We start from the raw sequence: 18,366 nt of genomic DNA, 5'->3' as shown, positions 1-18,366 counted from the left end.
TTTAATTTTTTTAAATATAAAAATGAAAAAAGGCTTGGTATTATCTCATGAAATGATTTTTCTATGAAAATAGGATCTCGGGAAAATGGGCGGGCAACACTTTAATCCATTTCCGATCCCACTCCCAATCACTCCATCATTGTCGTTGCCCATGTGGGTGTGGCTCGTAACATACTGCTCTCCCTCTCCGTTGTCCATCATAGTCGTTGCCCTTGAGTGAAATCTATTGCCAGCACTTCATCTCGTAAGGTTGATTTAACTTGGGTTAGAGGTACCGTAGACCAATGTGAACACTTTGATATTGCTCCTAGCTAGCTAGATCATAAGATAAATACTTAATCAAAGCACATAGACCCATTTTATTATCATTCCATAAAGAAAAATGTACAATCATCATGTCTAATGGGAATGGAGCTAGTAGGGTCCGAGGGGACCAAGGGGAGGGCAATGCCCCTCTAACTCCCCACCGTACTCCCGTATACACATCTCCGATAACATTCGTGGCGGGGGAGGCGCCCGCGCACCCCGGCCACGTCATCGGAAAATCCCTGCCCCTACTATGCCTATCGGTTGGTTTGTGTTGTTTCCTGCCTGTCGCGTGTGGCACTGTCGCGGTTGCATGGTGACTCATCACGGTTGCTTGTGGATGATTTAGGATAAGGTATTCCCAAAATTTTCCCTGTGCTACAGTAACTTCGACCGTTTAACTACTAATTAGGAGTATTAAATGTACATAACCGACAAAACTCATTTCATAACCCCCGAATAAAATCGCGAGACTAATCTAAGGAACCTGATTATGCAATGATTAGACAATATCGTGCTACACTAAACAATATCTAATGATGGATAAATTAGGCTTTATAGATTCACCTCGCGATTTTCCGTCCATCCGTATAATTAGTTTATACTTAGTCTATATTTAATACTCATAATTAGTGTTGTAAATGTTTCCAAAATTTTTTGCCCAAACAATTTTGAGAAATAATTAAACGCGCTCTAAATTCTATCCTGCGCCGATTGACTGATTCTCTTTTGTTGTTCTTTTCCTTCTAGGTTAAGTCTCTATTTCCTTCGATCCCTCCACCTTCCTCCTCTCTTGTTGCCCTGTTTAGTTCCCCATCAAAAATTTTGCACCCATCAAAGAGAATCTTACAAGCATAAAATATTAAATATAGATGAAAAAAAACTTATTACATGAATGGGCTGTAAATTGCAAAATAAATTTAATGAGCCTACTTAATTTATAATTTGCAACATTAATGCCACAGTAACCATCTGCGATTCATGGATTAGTTATCCTCATTAGATTCATCTCGCGATTTCTCGGCGAGATATGTAATTAGTTTTATATTTAATCTATATTTATTACTCCTAAATGGTAAGATTCTCTCCACAAAAAAATTTCGCCAAATTTTCACCAACTAAACACCCCCTTAAATTTGTGTTCTTTTCCTTGAGATTTCCGTGCAGTGTTGGGGCGGTTTCTTGTATGGGAGATTGCTGCGTGGTTTTTTTACCTCCTCGCGATTCCCCCCTTACTTTTGTTGGATTCTTTATTTGGCTTATTCTTGCTCTGCGATTCTTTCCCCTGCTACGGCCTATCAAATGAAGACATATCTAGACATACATGATTTAGTCGGTTGTTGACGGTCATTATTTCACATTCTAGCTGTCAACTTCTCGGGAATAAAATAAGCTTTACACTATGTTTTATTTATTTGTAACGAGATCCACAAGTTTTGGATGAGTTTTGATTCCAGGAGCAAGTGTACCAAAATTGGACAAAAATGAGAAAAATCCCAGGCCGGGCGGCCTCTCCTAAGCCGGCCGGTCTGGCACCCCCACACACAGTGCCACGTCTTCGATCCAGGGGCAATGTGACATGAATACAATGCCCTGAGTCGAGGATTGGATGCCAGTTTAATCTGACGGACCGAAAGGCATTGACATGGATCAAAGGACCCACAAATCAGCTCAAGTTCAAGTGTAATCAGTGATCCACCTCCCTGGACAAATCACAAGCGTAGAGTACAACGTCGGTGCAGCGGAGGGCCGAGATGTGCCAGAGAGGCCGGGTGGCCTAGCACGTGCTTGCGTCGAAGTCAAGCAACCCACACCGACACCAGGAGGAGAACAGGAGCATGCAGGAGAAGGCGGTGGCCAGATGGCTACACCCCTAGGCTGGCCGGCCTAGGGGAGGCCGACCGGCCCCACCTGGAAGCCTTTAGAGCTGGGTCTTGGCGTGGAAGTTAAGCTCAACCGCCACACTTGCTTACCACTGATGTCAACTATTTTACCGGCCAAGAACCGACCCTGGAAGACTATAAATAGAGACCCCATCCATCACTTGTAACACACACCATTGGAGTTCTTCTCTCTTCACTTTACTTTCTAGGGTAGGTTAGTAGCTTGAGAGTTAGAGTCGAGTCGAGCTTGCTCGGGATTCCGGAGTCTTCGGAAGTCTGGTATAGCTCTTGTATCTTTTTTTTGACATTATAAATATAAGTTATCTTCTTTATTTTCTGAGTCAGCTTTTACTTTCCACTTTCCTTTATCTTCTCGAGTCTGAGTGTTCAGCTCGAGCGCGGAAGTTGTACCTCTAGCTTAGGTTAAGTTATCTTTCTCGTAATCGGAATCTTACCTTACGGGTTTTCTCGTCCGGACTACAGTTACTCAAGTTAGTGCTCTAGGTTGAGGGGGATTTCTCTTGAAAGCATCGAGAGAAATCCTAATACCGAGTGCAGATATGGTGTCTGAGCTTAGTGTTAGCTAGAAAGTGTGTTCCACCCCACAGAACCGTTGTGGTAGGCGGCAGATGGTGATAGCCCTGTCCGTCCCTTGTAGTCCACCACGTTCGGGTGTTTTCATAGCAGTACTACAGGTTGCTGTTGGACTCCCTTCTGTAGCGAAAATGGCCTCTCATGCCATATTTCAATATAATGTTTTGGCGATTGATGACACACGCAACACTTGAACTAATGTGTTTGCTTAGATGATATACTCAGGCTTTTAGGTTCAAGTGATGACAAAGAGAAGAGAGGCGAAGCTAGGCCCGAAGGGCCGCCCCTACGGGGGTTCCGCTACCCGGTTAGCGGACGGGGGTCGAGGGGGAGCCGCCCCTCGCGGGTCTCAGGGCAGCGCCCTGAAACCTAAAAGAAATCAAGTCACCGGTTGAACCGACGCCAAGCAAATTACACACGTCGGTGCATTGACTTGAGCACGTCTGGGAGTTTTAGTATCACCGGTTAAACCGACGTAAGGCAAAATGTACTCATCGGTGCAATGACAGAGATGGCCTGTGGGCTAGGGTTTGGCACCGGATGAACCGACGATAGGAAGTTTGAATACGTCGGTGCAATGGCAGAAGCAGACCAAGAAAAATGCATACATCGGATGAACCGATGATGCACCGGTTAATGGCGTCGGTGCAGTTGTCCAGAGAGTTTGTTTTTCAAGGATCAGAGGACAGTTGCACTCACCGGTTAAACCGACGCTAACATTACATACACCAGTCGATTGCATCGGTTGATTGCCCGTACACGTAACGGCTAGTTTTCAGTGGGCAGTTTAGTATCACCGGTTAAACCGACGATGGCGATTTGGGGAGCATCGGATTAACCGGCGTTAAGCGTTTTTCTGGCAGCTTTTCTCCAACGGCTATATTTGCTTGTGCTGCCTATATATACCCCCAAAGCCGGGTCATTTGAGAGTGCTGGAGTTCAAAGAAGTATACTAGAGCTAAAGATCATCTCCAACCACCATAGAGCTTCATTGTACATCATATAGGCTTAAGCACACTTGTTAGAGTGCTTAGTGCTTGATTAGGGATTAGTTCTTGCGAGAGCTCCCTTGAGAGAAGTCTTGCTGCGGCAAGCAAACACTTGTACTCGTCGTGTGACCCTCCGACTTGGTGTGGAGTGGCAACGACACTTTGTGCGGGGAAGGAGGCCCCTACTTGGTGTTAAAGCTCCAAGATAGTGAAGACGGTGCCGTGGTGACGCTTCGAGATAGACGGTGGCGGTGACCTCGTCTTTGTGACTTGGTGTCACTTAGCCTTTGCTTGTCGGGAGCCTTGGAGGCGTGGCAAGACGGTGATCAAGCGAAGAGACTCGGTATCACACTTGTTCTTTGTGAGCAAGTGGCCGTGGACGTAGGGAGGGACTTTGGTGTCCTAACCGAACCACGTTAAATCGTGTGTCTTGGTGTCTTCACGGGAGTTTGCATATCCTCTCCCTTACCGCTTTACTTACCGCATTACGTTTCCGCATTTACTCTTTCTTGCTTACCTTTACTTTCCTAGTTAGTTTGATTAGGATTGACTATAGGTTGCAAGTCTTTTGGGGTAAGTAGAGGGTAGCATAGATAAACCTTAGTCATAACTAGCATGTGTAGGACGTGTTAGGTTTATCTTATGCAATTAGATTGAGCCCTAGGATAGAAAAGCGATTAGCGACCCTATTCACCCCCTCCCCCTCTAGGGTCGGACACCCCGGTGATCCTTACACCTTCTCATCCCTTTTTGAAGTCCTTCCTCTTCCAGCCGCCGAAGTAAGCTATGCTTTTCTAAAGACTAGTTAGGTGTTTAGTCTGATTTAGAGAGGCTAGCTCGATAGTTCAAAAGTGTATCAGGTGTCTTATCTCACTCGTTGTCCTCCCAGCTACTACCTCTCTAAGGAGTTGAGTCTCTTTGTGTCACTCGATCATCGACTGGCCATTTATCCTATCTATCTATCTGGCTTACTCCCGTCTAGTTAGTTGGTTGATTAAGCTAGTACGGTTATCACTCGATTTACGATACTCTTTACCATAGTTCTTCTCTGAAGAAAAATACGATACCCTAGAATACTACAAGGTGAAGTGCTACAGTGGTGATTTTGTACGCTTGCAGAATATATTCTTTTGGGCATAAGAAACGCCAACATCGGTCCAACCAGATCTGCGGTTATAATATACATTATACAATCTTCTATAAAAAACAAACAAGTCACTTTGGAGTTCAAAATTTATAAAAAAATAAGTCATCTTATTCTAATTAGAAAGTGCATGTGCAAACAATAATTAATTATTAGTTCAAATACGGTTAGTAAATAGGAGTAAATATGATTGTTTTTTGGTTAATTTATCTTAGAATTTTTAAGATGACTTATTTTTTGGATGGAAGGAGTACTTGCTACTTTTTCGTACTTCCAGTTTTAGTACATTCATCTCCTAAATTATGTGTTTGTCCATCTCCTAAATTATGTGCTTGTCCGAGCGCATGAGCACGTGCAAAACACTAGTGTATTTACTATGTTCTCCATCTTTATCATGTAATACAAATCATATTAGTATGTCAAAGAGGGGCATCTTAAAATTCTTATGAAATCATGTGAAGCAATCAAAACACTTTTACACCATTCCTCTATAGTTTACACTTTCATCAGATTGAACTTACGTTTATATTTAATTATAGATATTTCTACATGTTCTATTTTGGGTCATCTTTGAAACAAGAAAGGTTCTCATCCATAGGGCCAAAACAGTTGTACCGAGTGACTACTCGTAAACTTCCTCTAATAGAATGCATGTTGCCATGTTGAATTCTTATCTAAACTACTAGAGCGGCATTGCTCATCAAGATGGCCAGTCAACTCAACAAGACAGATGGGAACAGATGAGACTGGGCTTTTCAAATATTAAGAAATTCCTCTGCATTATCTCTAAATTCCATGCTCTACCAAAAGAAAATTCAGAGTTACACACCAGGAGATTTAAAAACAGGTGGAAAGTCAAACCCAACAAAAAGTCATGGCTGCGGTGGGCTGACAGCACCTGCATTTAATAACCCCCTCCCAACCGTGGACTTTGCCCATTCTCCATTTTATATTCCTTGTAAAATAAAAATTTCCGCACGGAGAAGACGAAAACACAAGCAAGCAAGCAAGCGCGACCGTCTCCCTCGCCGATCAAATCCACATCGGAGCAACAGCCGGAAAGCACGCGATTCCTGCCAGTCAGGCCGCCGCCATCAACGCGGCCGGTGGGAGGTGCCTGTCGCCGCTGGTGGCGCCCCGGCTCTGCTCCGGTCCGGAGCTCCTCTTGCGGCTGTTTTCCACGGCGGTTGGGTCGCGTCAAAGGTCTAATCTTCCATCTGCCTCCCGTCGCTCTGACGCCGGCTTTTCTTGACTAATCGGCGGCGGAATAGGCCGACCTGGGTTGGGCTGCCCTGTCTTCTTCCTCTCGATCGGTACTTGCCCGGTAGTTGTTGATACCTTCTATTCTCTTCCCTTGTTTGGTGCTCTAAAGGGCGCATTTCCCCCTGGAGGTTGTCACCCTCCTCTTATTGCGTTGATTCTTTTCGCCGGCGGGCGCGTCGTCGACGCGACGACTCGAGGTGGGTAAGTTTGGTTTGATCTTTGTGGCGTTCGCGTACTTCTTTCTTATCGCCGGCGATGGATTCCGGCGTTGGGTGTGATTGAGCGAATTCGCCGCCAATTTCGCATCTTGCAGGTTCTCGCCTGGTGGAGCGATTTGACTTCTTGGCGAATCGGCATTGGTCGCCATGGGCGGCGTGTGCTCGGCGGGGATCCCCGGGGACAAATCGCCGACGGAACTCTCGTTCCGGGCGATGGGGTTCGTGGTGGAGCACGAGTTCAGGGCCTTCTCGGCAAGGACAGCGCCCGTCGAGGACGTGGCAGAGCCTGAGCAGGTGAGCGATCAGGCGTCTCGTCTCCCTGAGAAGGGTTCGCCGCCGCCGTCCACGGGCAGCAAGGCTCGCCATTCCATCTCGAAGGAGCCACCGCATTTGACGCGTGCCGAGTCGGGGAAGCCTAAGGCCGGGAAACCCAGGAGAAGCACCTCCAGCAAGGCTGGTCCGAGCAAGGCAAGTTTTTCCTTCTGAAAATGTACTACTAGCTTGTATAATTGCACAGAGAATGCGGTTAGATCATGCACTAAGACTTAGCTGTTGTATTACATTGTGTGTCATCTCAATAATTTTGCTAAAAATAATATCACTTTGTCATCTTGTTTGATCAGAGGCACTAACCGCTAAGTTCATATATTGTAATGTGTCAATCTATCGCGTTGCATATTCAGTCATGTTTTATATAGTTCAGAGAAAGCTTGTTTTTGCCAGGTTTGATAATGCTTCTGTTTCTCTGAACTCTTCTTGCAGGTTTCAGATATAGGTTTGGCACTTGGTAGAAAGAGTACATCTGGACTTGGGAAAGCAGTGGAGGTCCTCGATAACCTGAGTAGCAGCATGACAAGTTTGACCCCTGGTGGGGATTTCATGTCAGCTGCAACAAGAAAGGGGAACAAAATATCAATCCTTGCATTCGAGGTTGCAAACACAATAGTGAAGGGCATGAGCCTCCTGCATTCTTTGTCAAAAGAAAGCTTGAAGTATTTGAAAGACACTGTCCTTCTATCTGAAGGTGTGCAGCGTTTAGTTTCAAGCGACATGGATGATCTGATGAGGATCGCTGCAGCTGACAAGAGGTTTGCTAACAGATGTATTAACATTTTGATTCTGTGTTATGGTTTAGCAGATGTTGTCGCCCAACTTTCATGTTCCCAAAGAATGAAAGGTTTCATTTTCTGGACACATCTTTGCAGGCAAGAGCTGAGAGTATTTTCACGAGAAGTCATAAGATTCGGAAATCGTTGCAAAGATCCTCAGTGGCACAACCTGGATCGTTATTTCTCCAAGTAGGCTCACACTGCTTATGCGCCTTAATCATCGATATCCAAGTGCATTGATCTCACTAGTTATTCTTATGTTTATTTCCAGGCTAGATTCAGAAATTACACCCCAACCAGGATTAAAAGAAATGGCAAAAGCAGATATGCAGCAACTGATGACCCTTGTTCAATACACTGGTGTGAGTATCACATACTTTGGCAAAGCCTTTAGCTTTTTTTTTTAAATAAAAACAAACTGTTTTTGGTTACATGTGGTATTCACTAATGTTTGCAGATCATGCTATCTGTTTGCTTCCTCTAGTCCTTTTTTCTGATTCAGTTACCATTCATTCTAGCCTTTTTTTTTATGATTTAATCGCTATCTCCCTTGTCTCATAGGATCTCTACCATGAATTACATGCCTTGGATAGATTTGAGCAAGACTATCGCCGTAAATTGGAGGAAGAGAAAAGATCAGTTGCATTTGAAAGAGGTATTTCCATGTTTGTCCATGTATCACCCTTGTAGCTTCAGATGCTATTTTGCTGCCAATCCAATTCTTCTGATCCTTGTCAAACTTATTTGTATAAAAGACTATTGCCCAGATTATTAGAAAGCTTAACATGTCGCCTTACATCCAACCTTCTGGGGAAACCAGTTCACATAAAGGCTATTGCTCATCAAACTTATAACTGCCTACCATGAATGAACAGGGGACACGGTTCAGATTATCAGACAAGAACTGAAGAGCCAGAGGAAGCATGTACATAGTTTGAAGAAAAAGTCTCTCTGGTCTAAGGTTCTTGATGATGTAAGTAATTTGTATTTAATTACACTGAAATCATGCACTAGAGGAAGTGTACGGATGGCGATTTTTTGATTGTCTGTGTTTAATAAGCAAGTTGAATAGTGCAAATTCTACCTCCTATTTGTAGGTCATGGAGAAGCTTGTAGATATTGTCCACTTCTTACATGTCGAGATTCGAGATACTTTTGGGCCTTGTGGTAAGCTCGCTTATCCAGTCTATTTATCATCAAACCAGCCATAGTTGCCATCTAATTACAATTGATTTGTTTGTTCTGTATTTTTGGTTCTTGTAGATGGCAACTCAAATGAATCCCAAGAGAACCGTCAAACGCTAGGGTCTGCTGGGCTCTCTCTTCATTATGCTAATATCTTTTCTCAGATTGACAATATTGTAAGTTTCATGTGATTACTGAAATATATCTTGCAAATTCATTTCTCTTTTGGAAGTGTCCATATTGGTTCACTGCATTTATTTTCCACATTCAAACTATCAACTGTTGGGTTATCTGAAACTAGCAGATCAAATATCTATTATATACTCTAGATATTTATGTTGTATTGTTCCAACTTGTAGCCGTATATTAGACAATGATTTCATAGAGTAAGGTTCAAAAAGACGGTTAGGTTGCTACTCCAAAATTTTGTTTTGGAAGTGCTGTTTTTCATAACCAATCAGTCACCGTACGAAATGTACCAACATGAGTATGCATTTTTTGCACTGAAAAATATATTGTGGAAGAACTAAATATCTTTGCTTATGCTTGCTAGTGAGCATCATTCAAATATACATTCGACAAATACTATAACCATGTACGATTAGTTGTTGAACAGTCCTGGGGAACTGTTTACTAACCAACTTTGCTTACATAAGGTCTCCCGAAGCTCTGTCCCCCCTCAAAGTACAAGAGATGCGCTCTACCAAGGTCTGCCCCCGAATGTTAAGTCCCCTCTTCGAACACGATTGCTAACTTCCTCAGAATCTCAAGAGGTATTCTGATGCTTGAAATGTTGCTCACTTTGACAGCCCTCTACTCCGAAGCTTTGTTTCCTAAATTGTACTTTTCTGTGTTAGGTCTCAATCACTCAAATCAGATATTCTATGGAGAAGACATTGCAATGGATTGTCCCAGTTGCTAATAATACAGCTAGGTACTTCAATTTGGGCTGTTTAAGTACATAAAAATAGATCCAGCCAGAACCTTGATCCTTTCAAGGTATTGACTTTGTGTTAATCCTTGTTTGCAATGTTATACCAGAGCACACCATGGATTCGGATGGGTCGGTGAGTGGGCAAACACGGGGTAAGGCACTCATCTTCCTTTTACCTGTTCCTCAATCAATGTACTAAAGTGTAGTCCCAAAATGCAAGAATTCTTATCTGATTTGCGAGCTAATTCGCGCAGGAACGACCTGTCACGACAACAGACTGGCCAGCCCGACGTGCTGAAGATCGAGACCCTCTATCACGCGGACAAGGAGAAGACAGAAGCATGCATTTTGGATTTGGTAGTGTGGCTCCACCACCTCATCAGCTACAGCAGGCCAAACAAGGGCGGCAGGTCACAGAGCCGATCCCCGGTCCGCTCCCCGGGGCAGTCAAGCCACGCGGCCCCGCGATCGCCGGTCTCAGCGGCAGCGTCGAGGGGCCCCGCTGCCCTCACCCAAGAAGACCGCGAGATGCTGCTGGACGTGTACGCGCGGCGGCGCTCCCCCGGGAAGAGCAAGAGCCAGGAGCTGTCGACGGCGGCGCACGGCGCCGGCAGGCCTGGCCTGAGCAGGAACGACAGGCTGAGCAAGAGCAGCGGCAGCCCCTACCCGTCGCGGGAGCACGGTGGCAGGGTGTTCCCGCTGACGCCGAGCCGGTCGCCCGCCGCGTCGCCGGTGGTTCACTTCGACATCGACCGGATCAAGGCGCTGGACAGAGCTGATGTTTAGAAGCAGCCGTGAGATGTTCAGACACCTCCTCCTCTGGTCACTGAGTTTTTTTAGTCAGCGCAGTGAAAATAAAAGTTCAGGTGTTGGTTCTCACGGCAGGCAGCAAGGTGTGATCGAACGGCTTGTCAGTGTGAAGTGTGATGCAATTATGGAGGAAAGGGAGAGGCCAGGCCAAAATCAGGTGTTGGGAACCATGGTCTCGCGTCAGCGATCTTGTTGGTTAGGAGATTGTATAGCATACATAATGCCTGCAGAAATTCTGCAGTCACATATATACATAGGCGTGCAGTTGAGGAGTACTGCAGTGTCGCGGTCTCTTTGTCCAGGGATCTTGAGGTTGTTGGGAAGCCATCGAAACATGATTGCTGTGGATGCATGCCATGAGCCCCAGGGGAAGAAGAAGGAACATGGAATCCTCCGCTCCGTCGGCAGCAGGGACGAAGACAGCAGGAGCCGTGAGCTTGCTGCATCAGCAAGCTTGGATTCCAGTCGGCCGGGCCAGCAACACATCCCATCCCAATATCCCATGATGAACAGACCTGGAACGGAGCGCCACGCGCCCACGCATGATGAGATTCGCTTACGGCTCTACTCTACCAGCCGGCCGGAGCCGGGTGGATGGAGGGGTCTCGGCTGTACGTGTCTGTGCCGCATCACGTGGGCGACTCGATCACTCGACTACTCGAGTCCAGGGCCAAAATGAACGGGAAGTTTATTCATGCGTGCGATTTCCTACCGACCCATTGCTGCACGCGCGGCATCCACCATGTTCATCTTCTACCTCCAGCAAGGAGAGGATGGACGGCAGCCGGCGAGCTAGAGAAGGGGGAGGAGGGCGTGGCCGGGGAGCGGTGGAGGAGGGGGTCGCCGGTGGTCTGGATGGGGGTCGAGGCGGTGGAACTTTAGGGTTTCTGGGTTACCAAGGCTTCCATGGCCGATAGTCGACGAGTGGGCCGGAGGCGGTGGCGGCCTGGCGGTGGTGGCGGGTTGGCCGGCGAAGGGCGAGACGGCATAGGAGCGCCGCCAGCCAGGCGTAGCTGGACATCCAATGGACGATGGCAGGCAGCAGGGGCAAAAAGACGACGGTAGTGGATGGGCAGCGCAATGGTAAGCTTGGTTATTAGCGGCGGTGGTGGCGGAGGCGCTGGGGCGGCGCCTCCGCCAGGGATGACGGTGGAAGGTGGAGCAGCAGGGACAACTTCTGTGATGGAATCATGACCAACCGCGCGTGCTTGTAGATAGACTGAAACGAACATGGCACCATTTATGCCATTTCGAGTGATTTTGGTGATCGAATGACAACACAATACTTGGACTAATATGATTGTTAAGATGACTATTCTCAGATTTTTAGGTTCAAGTGATGTGACAAAGAGAAAGAAAAGATAGGCGTAGCAAGGCCCGAAGGGCCGCCCCTACGAGGGTTCCGCTACCCGGTTAGCGGACGAGGGTCGAGGGGGAGCCGCCCCTCGCGGGTCTCAGGGCAGCGCCCTGAAAGCTCTTCGGTCAGTAGCACCGGAAGAACCAACGCATGGGCATCGGTGCATCCGATGGTTGTCGGAAGAACCGACGCCATGGTATTTTGGTACAGAAGGAAATCGAAGCCAAGTCAGCTTATAGGCATCGGATGAACCGACGGTTCAAAAAGGGGCATCGGTGCATTGGGCGTACTATATTCCAGAGACGATGCAAGTTGCGCTAGAGCCAAGTCTTCAGCACCGGTTGAACCGGTGGTGCATCGGTGCATACCATCGGTGTAATGACGTCAGCAGAAGAGTTGAGTGCTGTGAGTGACCGGTTTAACCGACGGCTAAGCATCGGTTCAATCGGTGGTCACTGTGTCAGCTGTCAGGAGTTCAACGGCTACTTCGGTCTATGAGTGACTGGATGAACCGACGCTACCCCAGGCAGAGGCATCGGTTCATCCGGTGATACGCAGATTTTCTGCTGACCGTTGGAGCAACGGCTACAAGACTTGGTGGCCTATATATACGCCTCACCCCGGCCATTTGAAGATTGCTGGAGTTGTTGGACATCCCACATACACCCAAGAACATCTCCAAGCCATACAAGAACATCAAGATCATATCCTTAGCCCTTAGCACACTTTGAGAGTGTTGTGTAAAGGATTAGCTCTTAGTGAGTGAGATTGCAAGGCTTCAAGCCTTTGTGCTGTGGTTCATTAGCGAACCAAAACAAGAGATTGGTGCGCCGGCACCTTGGAGCGTGAAGCTCGCCGGCAACGTCATCGACCCTCCGACTTGGTGTGGAGCGGCGACGACATCTTTGTGCGGGGGACGTGGAGACCCCCATCCTTTGTGGAGAAGCTCCTTAGTGGAACCCGGGGCCAAGGTGACCGTGATTGTGTTCACGGAAGAGACTTGGTGGCCGAGTAGCAATACTCTTAGTGAGTGCTACAACAACGTGGATGTAGGTGTGTCTTTGTAGCTAACCGAACCACGGGATAAACACCCGCGTCAAGAGTTTGCTATCTCATATCCCGCTCTTTAAGCTTCCGCATTTCATACTAGCAATTTGTATGCCTTTACTTTCATAGAGTAGTTTCTTGATAGGAAAGACTATAGGTTGCTAAACTCTTTTGGGATAGGGGTTTCACACTAGAACAACCTAGTTGCACATCTAGATAGTATGTGTTAGTTTAAGTTTTGTGCAAACTAGTTGGAGCCATAGGTCTAAGTTTTTATTAGTGCCTAATTCACCCCTCCCCCTCTTAGGCTAGAGCACCCGATCACTTTCATACACACCCCCAAATTAAGCCCTGGTGCCCGTCGAGACAGGCACGTGAGACCCATCGAGCTGGACCCGTGTGCCAGCAGGGGCGTCTGCCTTGCCTGCGCCGCATGCCATGTACCCGTGTCTCGTGGCGGATGTGGACGTCAGTGTGTTTAAGTGTAGCGCCACCGAATACCAAACTTCCATGCTCCGCTCTTCCGGGCAGCAGCGATCGAGAGGAGGGAACGTTGAATACCTTGATACAATATACTAGCTAGCTACTGAGGGTGCAAAGTGGTACACACACCTGCGATGATTAATAAACTAACGGAAAGCGTGATGAGAAGTTGAGAACACATCATCATGTATTACGAATCCGGCCATATGCGTTTGGGGCTCAAGACCTCAAGTACACGCGTTGATCACTAACGACAGAAGGAAGCGCCTCCCATTGGCGCAGCTTTCTGACCAAAACCACCTAGTAATGAATTGCAACAGCAGCACCTGTTCTTAAACATGAGGTTTTAGAATAGGCGTAGAGTCACACGGAATCAAATAGTAGTAGATTATTAGATTTGGCATCAAAGTAGTTGGTTATCATTTACGTTTTTCTGACATAGTTAATGGTTACTAGTGCCTAGTAACGACTCGAAGGTTAATTTATATAGCTACAGAAAAACGATTGCACCAAGAACCACATGCATTATTAATTCTTGATTTATTACAGCCTATAAAGGCTGCAATCTTTATGTGTTTAACTACAGTCCTGTTTGTTTCCTGGTCAGACTATGGGCCTGTTTGGCAGAGCTCCAGCTCCTCCAAAAATGGCTCCGGCTCCTCTGGTGGAGCGGCTTCTCTGGTGGAGTTGGAGCCGTTTTGAAAAATGTTTGGCAAAACGGCTTCACCTGTTGTATTGAGATTGTAAAATGTCTAACTTGCCCTCCTTTTTTTTTCTTTTTTTGATTTTTTCTCTCCCTTTTCTTTTTTTTCCCTCCACGCCTTATCTTCTCCACCCACCTCCCTCCTGCCGCCCGCACCTCCTGGTCCTCCTCGCGCAGGCCACCGGCTCCTCCCGCCGGCCGCCGCAGCGAGCTTCGGCCCCACCGGCCGCCGCCCCTCCTCCCTTCCGGCGGCCCGCCCCACCTCCCCTTCGCCGGTGATCTGGGCTCTCTCTGCCCAGCCGCGCCGCGCCTCGGGCTGCATCGCCGTCGGCCGCGAGCTCCCTCTGCCGCCTCACTGCTCCACACGTCGCCGTCTGCCTCGGGGACCGCCGCCGCCGCGAGCTTCCTCCATCGCAGGCCTCCTCGGAGACCCCCGCCGCCCCGACCTCCCTCCGCCGGCCGCCCCGCCACCGCGAGGTCCCTACGCCGCCGTCCTCCCCGCTGGGCCGCGTGAAGCAGCCTCGCTCCCACCGTCCACTTCCCTCGAAGGACAAGAGTGTCCACGGACAGCAGGAGCCGCGTGGAGCTACCTTTTCCTGGCTCCGCCTCGCGCGTGGAAGCCGCGAGGGGCTCCAGGTGCAGCTCCAGACGTGGAGCGGCTGCGAAATCCACCGTTTGGCAGGGCTCCGGCTGGAGCCGGTTTTGGAGTCGGAGCCGGAGCCCTACAAAAGAGGGCCTATATATATAATCCAGATTATGTAGTAGATTATATAATCAGAAATAAGCATACCTTGGAAAGGCCATGGGAGTATATGATGATATGGAAGTATGCAGTGTTTGTTATCCATGTGAGATTATATATATAAGCTAGTAGATTACACAACCTATATATAGGAAAAAAAACAGGCCCTATATCTTCGTTTCAGTGTTGACAGTCCGAACATATATATCATGGCAACGGGTGCTCTATCTGGGGCCGGTTACCATTATTTAGGATCTGTTTAGTTCACTTTGCATTTTGAATTTTGAGATTTTGACAGAGAATTTTTCAACATTTGAAGTATTAAATATAGACTAATAACGAAACTAATTACAGATCTCGTCTGTAAACTACGAGACGAATCTAATGAGCCCAAATTAATCCATCATTAGCACATGTTTACTGCAGCTTTACTGTAGCAATTTAGTGTCCAAACACGACCTAATTAGGCTCATTAGATTCGTCTCGCGATTTACAGTCCATTTGTGTAATGCGATTTATTTTTCGAATACATTTAGTACACAATGCAAGTGATTTACAAAAATTTTGTATTTTGGGTTTTTGGATCTAAACAGGGCCTTAACTTGATATGGATCCTTGCAATTTTAATTAATGGGGCAGAATCTGAAAGAAAATGCAATGATAGTGCTATAAGCAAAAAGGGGATTGTGATGCTCATCTATATCGATATATGACATTCTTCGATGAGGAGACGTGTATTTAATTTAAGAGCATAGATGAGCAAACAAGAGAAGAGTAGTCATTGTTGGAACTCAATTATTAACTTTGTGCCATGTCATCTTAAGATCATATATAGCACTAATAAGTTAATATGCAGAAAAGAATGCATTAGGACTAGCCACCCTTATTATATTAGTAGATTTCCCATCAAGGTTAGTTGATCATAGTCATTTTTTCATATTGGTTAAAAACTTGATGGGTAATGTATATGGCTAGGGAAAAAGGACCTTGAAAGTCATGGCAAAGAGTCTCACCCATAGGCGCAGGTTTCTGACCACAACCAACTAGTGACATTTTGTGAGGCATGCACGTACGTAGCTAGTATTTTAAAATAAAAACTCGTAATTTAAACTAAGAAATAGCTAGGCATGATATAAACATCGTTGCATACAAAAGATGGTATCATTGGGTTCATATATGAAAAAATACTTTATTATGCATGGTACTGATCTAAAAACATTATGCGGGTATATAGTAGAAGAAAGTACGAGTAAATTTCTATTTGGAAGACCATGCGGAGTCAAACCACGCGTGAATTAGTTAGTTGGAATAGTGTAGGTAGATTTTTCCGTTGTGTTAGTTGGCTGTCACTATATTGTCTTTCCGGTTACTGTTAATAAAAGTTATTATATATATACATATATATACATACATATACATACATACATATATATACATATATACATATACATATATATATGTATATATATGTATATATCTATATACATATGTATGTATATATATGTATGTACATATATATACATACATACATATACATACATATATACATACATATATATGTATATATATACATACATATACATACATATATACATATATATATACATACATATATATATACACATACATACATATACATATACATACATACATATACATATATACATACATATATATACACATATATACATATATATACACATATATACATATATATACACACACACATATATATATGTGTGCGCGCGCGCGCTATTTTACACCCTAGGTGTAGAATAGCATTCTACACCCAACCAGCCAGACAAACCATCCCAGCTCGACTCGCGCGCACCACCCGCCCGCCATCTCGGTCACGGCCCACGTGTTCAAGCCCAGACAGCCCAACACCCCACCCCCGCGAGCCCGATCAGACCCCCGGGGACCTAACTCATTTCCAGTAGCCATCGGTGGCAGAGGAGGTGACGGCGGCGTGATCCGCAAGCGGCGGCGGAACTCGGGGGCTGCGGGTGCGCGAGATTTCCCTCTGCGCGCGGCGGCTGAGCGGAGGCAGGGGAAGGGGAAGGGAGGGCCCTCGGCGGCGTGATTCGCTGGAGAGCGTGGCCTCCTCGAGCGGGAGGCAGCGGCTGAGCAGAGGTAGGGAAGGGGAACGCTCTCAACGGCGCGATTCAGGAGCAGCGCGGTGAGCGGCAGAGCAGTCAATGACTTGGGAATCTCCCCCCAACCTTTTTTACATGCGTGGCATTTTTCTGGTGTGCATCACCCCACCTTTTTTATTCATAGCACCCCACGAATGATTGATTGATTGGAATAGGATGTTCTAGCAGATTAACTCATTTTTAGCCTGGTCACAAAGTAGCAGTGACCTAGTTTTGCGTTTTTTTGTGTGATGTTGTCTCTGTTGCATATTGTTCTCTGCATTTCAGTTCACCTAGTTCTAGCCATAGCGCAACATTAATTCAAAATGTAGTTCGGCCTCACAAGCAAGTTTAGCTAACAAACTACTGCATTGGCAGTTCAGTAATTCATGATGTCGTTAATTCCAGTACTTCAGTAATTTATGCTAGCATTTATTCATGCATTGGAAGCGTTTAGTTTTTCAATAATTTTTTAGTAGCGACTGAGGAGTTAAGCAAGCAACGATGCTGACAAGTTGAGATGAGAACAACGAGAGTAATGTTCAACATCCAAAATCTCATGCCCATTTTTGTGGGCGATTACTGAATATTTTGACAATCTAAGCTGTACTCAGTTAGGCTAGTAGTTTTTTTAGGATTTTAGTATAGTATTTTTTAGGTTTTGTAGATAGCCCAGCAGTTTTTATTTATTACTGATGCTTAATGACAAAGATTTAAATCCCAATTCTTCCGGATATGGGGTCATCCTGTCGCCCTCGTTTACGGTACGTCTCCTGCAATCTAGTAATACTTACAAATATCAGTTATCCCTCAATACCCCAGTATTACTTGTTATTTTTAGTTATTCTCTGTGACCCAGTAATACAATGTAGCATTTCAGTAATCCCTCAAGGAGTTGGCCCTAGCAGATATGTGAGCATTTTGGCTTCAATAATTGATTTGCACCTATGACTTTTTATTTGTTAGTTCAGCAACACAATTTTTGTTGCACCATGGGATTTTTTTGTTTTAGTAATTGGTTAATGGAGTAGTTCAATTCATGCCTAGTCAACGACACTGAGAAATTGAGGTGAGAACAGTGGGAGTAATGTTCAATATCCAAAAATCATATGCCCATATTTTGTCAGCGATTACTGAACTTATCAATGCTCTAAACCACATTCAATGTTGGCTAGTTAGGCTAGTATTTTTTTAGGATTTAGTATTAGTAATTTGTAGATAGCCCAATATTTTTTTGTTTTATTACCGATTGTTGATGACAAAGAACTAAACCCTCGCTTACGATGTCTCCAGTAATCCAGTAATACTTACAAATATCAGTAATCCGTCAATACCCCAATAGTACTTGCGTGTTTTTCAGTATTTCTCTGTAACCCAGTAATACAATGTAGCATTTCAGTTATTCTCGCTCTCAATGATCTTATTTAGTAATTTGTTATTGCAAGCATAGTAGTTGTTTGATCC

At 45.6% G+C, this 18,366-nt stretch overlaps 1 protein-coding gene across 2 annotated transcripts; it reads left to right on the top strand.

Moving 5' to 3' along the window:
* Positions 1-5,849: 5,849 nt before the first annotated feature.
* On the top strand, positions 5,850-10,712 carry LOC120656039 (protein PSK SIMULATOR 1-like). Of its 2 annotated transcripts, none has more exons than XM_039934021.1 (13): positions 5,850-6,376; positions 6,493-6,865; positions 7,160-7,485; positions 7,603-7,695; positions 7,778-7,868; positions 8,068-8,161; positions 8,382-8,479; positions 8,604-8,673; positions 8,770-8,867; positions 9,348-9,464; positions 9,549-9,625; positions 9,733-9,777; positions 9,880-10,712. In XM_039934021.1, exons 2-13 carry the CDS (start codon positions 6,545-6,547, stop codon positions 10,409-10,411), a joined length of 1,962 nt encoding a protein of 653 aa, XP_039789955.1. In that variant the 5' UTR covers positions 5,850-6,376; positions 6,493-6,544; the 3' UTR covers positions 10,412-10,712. The 2 variants fall into 2 exon arrangements, with proteins under 2 accessions (XP_039789955.1, XP_039789954.1); XM_039934020.1 differs by having other exon boundaries at positions 5,867-6,380; positions 9,880-10,704.
* Positions 10,713-18,366: the final 7,654 nt, after the last annotated feature.

The sequence above is a fragment of the Panicum virgatum genome, chromosome 1N (genome assembly GCF_016808335.1).
Source record: "Panicum virgatum strain AP13 chromosome 1N, P.virgatum_v5, whole genome shotgun sequence".
Lineage (NCBI taxonomy): Eukaryota > Viridiplantae > Streptophyta > Magnoliopsida > Poales > Poaceae > Panicum > Panicum virgatum.
The sequence above is the reverse complement of the archived record's forward strand: the minus strand, read 5'-3'. Positions and strand labels throughout refer to the sequence as shown.

Excerpts from the sequence above, each read along its gene's own strand:
- LOC120656039 (XM_039934021.1), top strand. The coding sequence starts at position 6,545 with ATGGGCGGCGTGTGCTCGGCGGGGATCCCCGGGGACAAATCGCCGACG. Across the intron at positions 7,696-7,777 it reads CTGGATCGTTATTTCTCCAA|GCTAGATTCAGAAATTACAC; the intron begins GTAGGCTCACAC and ends GTTTATTTCCAG. Across the intron at positions 9,465-9,548 it reads CTTCCTCAGAATCTCAAGAG|GTCTCAATCACTCAAATCAG; the intron begins GTATTCTGATGC and ends TTTCTGTGTTAG.